Genomic DNA, 10,353 nt, shown 5'->3' on the forward strand with positions numbered 1-10,353 from the left:
TTTGAGATGTATAACACATATGCCGGTAAGGTTGGGTTCAGTGTTAGAAAGAGCAGTACAAAGCGTCGAGTGGATGATAGTATATCTCAGAAATATATAGTTTGCAGTAGCCAAGGACATCGGCAAACCGAGTCATCAAAAGACACTACAAGGATACGTTGTGACGCTCGTGTTCAGTTTAGTGTCAGCAGAGAGGGGATTTGGACAGTGCAAAAGATTGTAACTGAACATAACCATTATCTTGCTAGTCAGATAAGTCGCACAAGCTGAGATCCCAACGGTGTGTCACTGAAGTAGATAGGATGCTAATTGGCTAGATACGAGAAGCTGGGATGATGCCAGCCCAGGTGTATGAGTTCATGAAGCAGTTTTATGGAGGAGCCAACAAAGTGCCATTCGTAAAAATGAATTGCAATAACGAGATTGGACGCAAGTGCAGAAAGTACTTAGAAGCCAATGATGTACAGACACTGGACGAATACCTGAGAAACAAGCAGTTACAAGATCCTACATTTTTTTATGTTGTTCAGGTAGATAAGACAGATGGTCAGATAGCAAATTTTTTCTGAGTAGATGGTCAGTCTATTATAGACTACAAATGCTTTGATGATGCTGTGTCATTTAACACTACGTTTCAGACTAATAAGTTTGAGATGCCTTTTGCTCCGATCCTTGGAACAAACCATCACAAGCAGATGATAATCTTTGGGGCTGCATTGATATTTAATGAAACTATTGAATCATTTGTTTGGCTCTTTGAAACCTTTCTAACAGCAATGTCAGGCAAGCATCCAAGGACAATTTTCACTGATCAAGACGCGGCCATGGCTGGAGCAATTGCTTAAGTATTCCCAAATACAAGCCTTCACCTTTTTTTGTGGCACATTTACTTAAATGCTGCTAAACATCTCGAGCATGTAATTCACAAGTCAGATAACAAGTTTCTTACTGATTTTAAGAGATGTGTGTACGAAGATAGATCAGAGACTTACTTCATCGAGAAGTGGAATGAGTTGTAATCTGAATATAAACTAGAGGATAACTCTTGGATGAGAAACCTATATTATTTGAGGGCAAAATGGGCAGCTGTGTACCGTGATGCTTTTACAGTGGATATGACCTCGAACCAAAGGAGTGAAGGCATGAACAATGTATTTAAGAAAAGATTTCGTAGGAAACTCGGTCTTTCAGAACACCTTGTAGAATGTGAGAAGGTTTTACTTAGTCTTCGTGAAAACAAGTTGGATGAAGACTTTAATTCACGCCGAAAGGACGCGGTTACTTACACCACAGATTTACCTATGCTGAAGACCGCAGCGGAATCATACACAAGAAGGATGTATTCTGAGTTTGAGGATGAATTTAAAAAACAATTATCATTGTCTCAAAAATTGCTACAAATTGAAGGGACCAACTTGACATTCTTTGTCACATACATGCAATCCGATCATGGAGCAACAGTAGTGTTCAATAGTGCAGATTCTACCATTACATGTTCTTGCAGAAAAAGTTTGAAGCCATAGGTACGTATATGCACTTCAATTTGTAATATAATTTTTTTATACAGTTTGCTGAAAATGTTATCCATGTCGTATAGGTATATTGTGCAAGCATGCCCTTAGAGTCTTCAATATAAATGGAGTGTATAGTTTGACATCAGAATATATTCTAAACAGATGGACAAAATATGCCAAAAGGGGATTTTATATTGACAAACAAGCAAGTGAGGAGGAGGAAGATTTGAAAGCACGTGCTGCATTTATCTCTTGAAAAGCTACAACCATTGCATTGAAGTGTTCAGTGTCAAGATAGCTTCTTGATGATTTCCAGAAAGCCATAGAGAAGTTGGACCAGCAAGCAGATACTTTTCTTAGCAAGATGCAAGAAATGAGGTTCCTCTAATTCCGAATTAATGTGAGACAAGCTCATTAAATGGTGTAATATCTTTTAGAGTTCCTCATGTGGTAAAAGGCCCAAAGAATGCACGGTTCAAAAATGTGGTTGAAAAGAAGACAATGAAGTCAAAGAAGAAAAGTGCTAAGAAGAAAGGTAGTGATCCTACCCATTCAAGATGTTTTTTCTTCCCTAATGGTTGCTTCTATAATAAGTTTTTTATGTTCATGTTTTGTCATCTACAGGAGAGGATCCAAATACTGCTGTAGAAAATGGAGACGGAGGTGCTGATCCAAAGCAATTAGCTGTAAGACATGATTGAGAATAATTATACCCTTTTCACAATTTATTTACTTATACACACATTTAATATGACACAGGATCTTAATTCTTCTATCGTGTCTGCTTCGTTGATCCAAGGTGGATACGGTAATGCGACAATGCCACACTTTAATATGATTGGGAATTCTTCTACCATATCTACCCCATATATACGAGGATGTACGCGTTTGTTACTTGGAGTTAATCAAGACGCCACATTGCAGTCAGCAGTTAGGAAATTACATTTCGCTGGAGGATCCAATCATAAAAACATGTAACTGTGCTAAGCTGTTAAAGTTTACACTTTGCATGCGGGATTTTATTATTTGCCCTAGATTTTATTATGGTGTAATAATGAATTTAATCTTTTAACTGTGAGGGCGCCATATGATTTTTGTTTGCAGTTGAATCCTCTTTTATCTTTTAAATTTCAGTCTCCATTATTGGTCGCGCTTGACTGTAGCTACCATACTGTAATGCCCGTGATCTTTGGGCCAATCACACCACGTAGGCAAGGCACGGCAGCATGCTGCATGCATGTCCTCGGCCCGTGGAGGCCTATTCCAATTCCCCGCCTCGCGATGCATGCAGCCGCGCTGCCGAGCCATGCACGCAGATGCGCGAGGAGCCAGGCAAGCGAGCCGTTCGGAGCCGCGAGGAGCTTCCCAGACGCGCGACCGTCAGATTTCCCTGCGCCTCCACGCGTCGACCGGTCGGAAGGTGGGGCTGCACCGAATTTTGTTCCGGCAGGCAGAGCTGAGCGAGCCGGCGGACAGAGTCTCGGGGAGGAAACTGAGAAGCTAGCGAATGGATAAGGAGAAGAGGCCCTCAAGGGCATTATGGTCAGATCATGAAGGGAAAAACACAAAATGGAGAGGAAAATGTCGAAAAGGCATTGTAGCGGTGCACCACCGTTTCATTACGGTAAACTGGCGAAACCCACCTCTAATAATGGCAGAATTCAAAATTTCTCGTGTTCCAGAATGCGTCCAGATTCTCTGCTCTTCATCATTTACATCATGTCGAGACATGCAATACTTGATGTTCTGAACTTTGTTACATAAGAATTGATCATGTTTTAATCTACAGATAATTCTCCTTGTAGCATGGTAGTTTTTCCATATCAGCATCTTATAGCATTGTGTAGTGCGTGACAGTAACCTTATATAATTTATTCGGAAAAAATCATAAGTGCAGATTGTTAAACATTAAGATAGCCGATATAATACTTCTTTATTTCACAGCAGGAAACAGAAACAACAGAAAAAGCAAGTGCCACGCTGTACAATCTTTCACCAACCACTTCTTCACAAATTACCACTGCATATAAAGTTATGATGTTCTAGGTTCTGGTATAAACAATAAAAGCATAGCAGAATTCCTGTATGTACCAACACAACTAAGATAATTTACATGAAAAGCAATCCTAACTTTGCACCCCCGATTTATCTTTTTCATGAGACCTGGTTTGGGTCAATGATATACCCAACTGGTCCTTCACGGGCCATTGAGGCTCTACGAGAAATTGAGGGCGGCCTCCTGAGCTCAACATCGACTGGCACTGGCATCTCATCAGAGTGACCGGAAATGCAGAGCGATCCATTTTCATCCTGATCCCAGTAAACCTCAACCATGACACCTCTTGGATGCTCTTCTGTCTCAGTTCCAGGAATACCAACAAAACGAGCCCCCTTGGGAATCTACATTGTGAAAGAGCCAAAATTAAAGAAGATAAAACAATATTCTAATGTATCCCAGATAAGCAGTTTTTTTTCTTTTTGACACAATCAGATAAGCAAACTATGGCTACTTGATAACAGTTTGTATATCTCAAAGGTCTTTTCTTAAGATAAGTGTGGTAGTGATCTTAGGATTATTAAGCACAGACCTGAATTGTTGCTCCTGATGACAGGTTAAGAGTCACCAGGGTGCCTTCAGCAGTAGAGCTCTCCAGCTCTGCCTGCTTTGCAATGTTCAGGAAGACCTCTTCAAGTGTCGTGAGACCAAGTTGAATATCTGATATTCCAAATTCCCCTTCCCTGTCTTGCAGTTCCCCAAAGAATCTCTGTTTGTGGAAGTATTGGTGTATACTTTACTTTTTCGGGGAAAAAATGATGTATATCAGAGTTCTGTGTGCCAAGGTATTACCGTCAGAAGCGGTTCTTTGTGATGGGGGATAACAAATGTCAAGAACGTCCTGCTCTCCTCTTTTGGGTCAACATCAAGCCGCTGGCCAGCACAAAAGAAACAAGCATTTACATCCAAGATGGTAGGAGAAATGATGTCAAGTCAATAATCTTGTTTAATCATCAGGCACGTACTTCCTTGAAGAACCATTTGACAGCTTCTATGTTAGGGTTAACCATGGCCTCGGTGTTGCTGTTGATGTTAGGGCTCTGCATGTGGCCATTTCCAGAGAAATTAACGTTAGTGATATATCCTGTTCCAAATTTCGACTTCAGCCTTATTGATGTCCCAATGCAACGCAGTTTCCCCTTTGCCATTATTGCTATCCGGTCACTAAGAATATCAGCCTCCTCCATGGAATGGGTGGTCAAGACAATAGCTCTTCCTTTCTTCGCCTCTTCTATGATGTCCCAGACATGCCTCCTTGTTATTGGATCCATGCCAGTAGTCTATGTATGATATACATGGTTATATTGACATGTAGTATGGGAGTCTAAGAAACAAACCAATTCTAAATTTGCTGTGTCCTTACCGGTTCATCAAGAAACACCAATTTTGGGTCACCAATTAGAGCTATGGCAACACTTAGCCGGCGCTTCATTCCTCCACTGTAGCTGCCTGCTCTAACATTAGTTACCTGGCTGAGCTTCACTTTGGCTAATGATTCCTCTGCAACCTATGTTTTGTGATCAAACCATAGAAAAATCAAAATGCTAGATCATATTGGTTTAAGAGAGAACAAGTCAAAATATTCTCAAGAAACATACCGACACGATTGCTGATGGAGGCAATCCCTTGATGCTCGCAAACAATTCCATGTGCTCCTTAGCTGTTAATGCATCCCACAGGATATCAAACTGCAAAATAATAGAATAAATATTTATATCCTTTTTTATTTACACCACCACTTGCATCAGGAATACAAAAATGTCTACAGTACTACCTGTGGACAGACTCCGATCATCCTACGAATATTTGTCATTCCAACAGCGCTTCGGACAGATTGACCATAAATGAATGCTGTGAAATGTTTAGTGTGTACCATTAGCATGCGCATAATTATTTTGAGAAAATGAAATCAGAAGCTGCTTTAATGAATGATACTTACCATCACCCCCTGTAATTGGTGTGATTCCAGTCAGACAACTGATTGTAGTTGTTTTACCGGCTCCATTGGGCCCAAGAAGACAGAATAGCTGGTCCTTCTCAAGGTTCACCCACAAACCCTGAAGAAATTTTTAGGTTATGAATTATCATATCAGAACAAGCAAGTTGCATGTATTTGTGCCAGAAGATTACTGTTTACTTACTTTGACGGAATGAAATGGCTTAGTTGTTGAGCATTTGCAACAACCCATGCTGAAAGTTCCTGGATATGTCTTCCGTAAACCATGTATTTGAACTGCAGTACCAGGATCTACCTCATTGTTTGCAGCTTGCTCCTTTACTAGGTTTTCCTCCGCAAGAACATCCTCATCAGTAGGGGCAGCATCATCAGCTGGACGGCTTGAACCAAAACAGCTAAAGAGGCCTCCCTCTGGAATGCAGATTAATGGCTAGTGTAAGAAATTACAGTTGAAACACTGTAAAGATCTACCAAATACTTCAATTTCTGACCTTGCATCTTGCCTCCTTTACCCGTCCAGTATGAAGGAATAAGAAAGTAGAAAACTGACTTTCGGACACCATTTACATTTGGAAGTATGTTGTCAAAGTAGATTGCCAAGACAAACCACAAGAAAAACGTGGAGATGAGCCATTTATAGATATCATCCTGTTATATATTTTTCAACAGTAAGAGCTTGATATCTAGTGGCTAAAAGATATAATATCTAAAAAAGGATGTTTTGCACATACTATAGTAATGACGCAGTCCGTCTCAAAAGATGGGCACTTCCCACGCTGATTCCAGCTGATACCTTTATCTTCAGGAGTGGCTGTTGCCTTGCCTAGAATGTTGAGGGCTTTGGCAAATACATCAGGAGGAAAGAGAGACCACAATGTCCGGTACAATTTTTTGTAGTCAGCCGAATATGGGAACCCAAAGGTGGTAACAAGCTGCACAGGGAGGCAATAACAATGGTATCTGCATATTTTCTGACAAAATGAAATACTTGATGGATAATATGATGATTAACAAAACATTACCTGAGTCAAGAACCCAATAATGAATATTGCAAATCCAACAGTAGTAGCTGATGCTGCCTTTGCTACAAATGTGGAAATCATGAAGGCAAAACTAAGCTGCAGCAAACATCATGGATTTGTATGTAAGGGGAGATATTTAGAAAAAAAAAGCACGATTTGCAAACTATGCTAAGAATTAGGAAATGCATAAACAAAATTCATACATGCAATGAGTTGTTAACAAAACTGAGTACTGAAAATGGGCAAAATCAAAACAAGCATATTGATCAATATTTGAAATTTACCATGTTCAGTTGGAACAGGAAGAACAGGAGGAATAGGATTCCAAAACTATTATTAAGGAAGAAGTCAAACTGGAACATCATCCCAAATAGCACAGTAAAAAGTGCTGAAAGTGTTGTAAGAAGGGCCTCCCAGGTAAACCACGATAACCAGTAGGCCGATTCATAGAGCCCCATGGTAGACATAGCCTGCAAATGTGCCGAAACTTTGGGTCACTTGGAGCATAAAGAAAAGTAAATCTTAAAATGCTCGTAGGCATCGGGTAAAGTTTGAACCTGGCGAAGCTTTAATTCTTTCTCTGTCACCAAGGCGCTGATCTGAAAAACAAATCCAAACATTGCAATTGCAAGGAAGAAAGTTGGCCCTGCTTGAGCAATGGTAGAGAATGTTTCTGTGGCTGGGTGAGCAAATTCCTTGAATCCCACAGTCCAGCTAAAATTTGGGTCTGTTACATTCATGAAAATTTAGAGTTATTCCCCAAGCACAATTAACATAGAAACCAAACATACAACTCAAATTTACTTACGCAAACTACAATAAACAGTCTGCAAAAATATCTGGCCAAAAAGATAGTATTTAAAAAAGTACAAACGAGCAGGCATTGCTGTCAACAATCTTGCTAAAAAAGCATGGAAGAAGGACTACCTCCAATAAGCAGCCTTGCCATTTCCCTCTCAGCTGCAACTTGAAGTGGTATCTGGAACTTGAAAGTTGGGTCTTCATATGTTCCTCTCCGTGCTACTGGAGTAGAGTTTGTCTGGATGCCATACTTTATCTGAGTGGCATTTATATCTTGAAAATGTAAAGCACCAGGACAGCGCATTGGGTTTTGAAACAGCCAAGCATCAACATCATCTGGAGTCCTAAAACCTAAAACCTGAGAAAATCATCAAGAATCAATCAGATAACATGTTGAGTCATAATGAATTCTGGCGTGAAGTTGCATACTTGATTGATGTGGCTAGTGCAGACTCCGTCCAATTCAAAATATAAGTTGTTTTAGACAAGTACATAAGGATTAACAAGTAGATCAAATGACTAGGTTGCCCTCCATTACACATTGAGAAAGATGGGTCAATATTATTTGGCAAGGGCAATAAAGACGAGTGGAGATAAAGTGTTCCTAGAAATTATAGGATGACCTGAGAAGGTTGAAACATTTAAATCTGGACTCCAGAGAGAGTACTATATTTTTTTCAGGTTACCACTAGATCCGAGCTCACATCAAATGACAAACTGACAGTAAATCATGAGAAGGCAAAACTATACTAGCTAGTCTCGAATGCCATATTTTATCTGATTATAGCATATAGAAGAAAAAAGTTTCAGCTGTTGAATTTAAGTAAACTAATTCAGACAACAGAACGGACTCATGAGTGGACTCCTAACTGAACGCAACATTTTTCTGTATGCTGTTAAAGTTCCTGATCAATAGAGTTTCGCACTAAATAAATCACTAATTAACAGAACTCTAACACCAGTTCATTGATACTATCGTCTAGACTATACAAACCATGCACTCTTCCCTAAAAATTCTCCAACATATTCTTAGTTAGCATTCCGAGGTGCATCCTCACCAACTTAGGTTCCAAGGAAATGTCTTAAGACACACCAGGGCATGAAAGTGACATGAAACGACATTAACCAAATTAGCTGTTCCGTGTGGACCTGGGAGTTCCCCAGATCACATGAACAACAAACTAGGCATCCTTTTCACACTTCCCTTTGGAAAGCTCACAAAATTCTACCATCTAAGTTCTGATGTGGGTGCCCACCACTTCCATCCAAAAGTCAGATGGACACAAATCAGGTACTAAAACTGTCAACCTCATCAAAATGATGATCTAAGTTCACCCGTCAAATCGTCCAATCGCTCTGCTCCAAAATGATTATAAGGAGATAAAACAACCAGTGACAGCTGACAAGAATTAATTCAGTTAAGTTGAATTAAACTTATTTTCAAGTCCCATATATCCAATTGGCACGTGTTAGTGCATAGGTTCAACCGTTCTCAACAAGAAATTCTCCAAACCGATGCAGCTCCCCAATCAAAATCACCTTCTGAAAATGCCCCAAAATCCTCCTTTTCAAGAGGCCAAACTGACATGAGAAAAATATTAACCCGGTTTCCTTCGTTCCCCGGAATAAAAACCGCGCTCCTGAAATAAAATCCAATCTTTCCCCACCGAGAACTCAAATTCCTGCTCTCAAAGAAAAAGAAATAAAGAAAACCCAAATTCGTCACACCAAACATGCGAGCACGGCATTCCCCGCCGCCCAGACAGGCCAGCCCAACTCATCACGCGCAAATCGCACACCAATTCCACCGCAAAGATCGAGAACGAAACCCAATCTTCCCCAACCCAGACCGGTAACTGATGAAACAGACGCGGAAAAGGATGAAGGAAGGAAGGAATTGAGGACCTTCTCTGCGGGGATGGGCCGGCCGGGGTTGTTCCTCCGGATGGCATCGACGAGCCCCTTGACGCGGGCGCTGCCGCCGTCGCTCCAGAGGAAGTCGTAGCAGGGGGACTTGATGAAGAACTTGTCCTCGCAGGGCGGGATCGGCGGCGCGACGAGCGCCTCCGGGTCCGGCACGTTGCGGTAGGCGGTGGTGCTGGAGAACCTGGAGCGGACGGCGCGGTCGATGCAGAAGATGAGGAAGATGAAGACGAGCGAGGAGAAGAGCTGCAGCGCCGCGGACCGGCGGTGGCGCCAGGTGAGCGTGGCGTTCTTGCGGAGCAGCGAGCGGTACTGCTGCCACGCGAGAGCGCCGCCGCTCAGGAGCTCCATCGGGGCCGGCCGGATCGGCCGGTGGAGCCGCGGGCCGCGGTGGGGGAGTTTCTTCTTCTTCTCGGCGGGGGCGCTCTCTCTGTTCTCGGTCTCGGAGATTTCCGGGGACCGGTCTGAGGTTTGGGTATTTATAAGGGGGTCATTTGAAAACGGCCAGCGACGGAGAGGAGGAAGACGGGGGTCTGCTGGGCCCACCTGTCTGCGTGCACACCGTTCTTGCGGATGAACGAACCGCAGGCCGCAGATTCAGAGAGGAACTCTTTTTTCTTTCTTTTCTTTTTTTGAGAGAGAGAGAGATCAAGAGGATACTATTACATCACATGTAGATCAGCCGAGCTAGTGGTGATTAATTCAGATGAATGGCGTGAATAAATAAAAAAATGACGTGGTTCACCGAGTTTCAGGATTATAATTTATTTATTTATTTATTGGATATCTTTTGCCTTTAAGAGCAGAGATGGATGCATCTTCATTAATAATGTGACCTTGGAGGTACTCAATTAATAAGTTCTTTTTGGACTTTGGATGCACTAGAGATAAAGGTTGGGTGTGGCTTCCTCTCAGGATTTCTTATGCCATTGGCACTTGGAAGGGTGCTATGTTCTCACACCATTAGAAATAGCGCATGGCCATATAAGGCAAGCATGCATCAGAAGTAGAGTGTGATGCTTGCTTTGCAACGCATGATGTCTTCTTCCGCGCGAAACCGGGTAGTAATGAGTCATCATA

The 10,353-nt window shown here is 41.8% G+C and overlaps 1 protein-coding gene across 1 annotated transcript; it reads right to left on the reverse strand.

Annotated features, from left to right (window-relative positions):
• Positions 1-3,428: 3,428 nt before the first annotated feature.
• On the reverse strand, positions 3,429-9,725 carry LOC101775583 (ABC transporter A family member 2). The gene is made up of 16 exons (XM_004973310.3): positions 9,256-9,725; positions 7,477-7,708; positions 7,107-7,276; positions 6,834-7,019; positions 6,550-6,645; positions 6,259-6,459; positions 6,019-6,175; positions 5,712-5,938; positions 5,510-5,627; positions 5,345-5,421; positions 5,169-5,258; positions 4,934-5,077; positions 4,536-4,850; positions 4,363-4,443; positions 4,103-4,279; positions 3,429-3,914 (listed from the first exon to the last, which is right to left on the reverse strand). The coding sequence occupies exons 1-16, from the start codon at positions 9,622-9,624 to the stop codon at positions 3,669-3,671; spliced, it is 2,886 nt and encodes a 961-aa protein (XP_004973367.1). The 5' UTR covers positions 9,625-9,725; the 3' UTR covers positions 3,429-3,668.
• Between the last annotated feature and the right edge of the window lie 628 nt (positions 9,726-10,353).

This window comes from Setaria italica, chromosome VI, assembly GCF_000263155.2.
Source record: "Setaria italica strain Yugu1 chromosome VI, Setaria_italica_v2.0, whole genome shotgun sequence".
In the NCBI taxonomy this organism is placed as follows: domain Eukaryota; kingdom Viridiplantae; phylum Streptophyta; class Magnoliopsida; order Poales; family Poaceae; genus Setaria; species Setaria italica.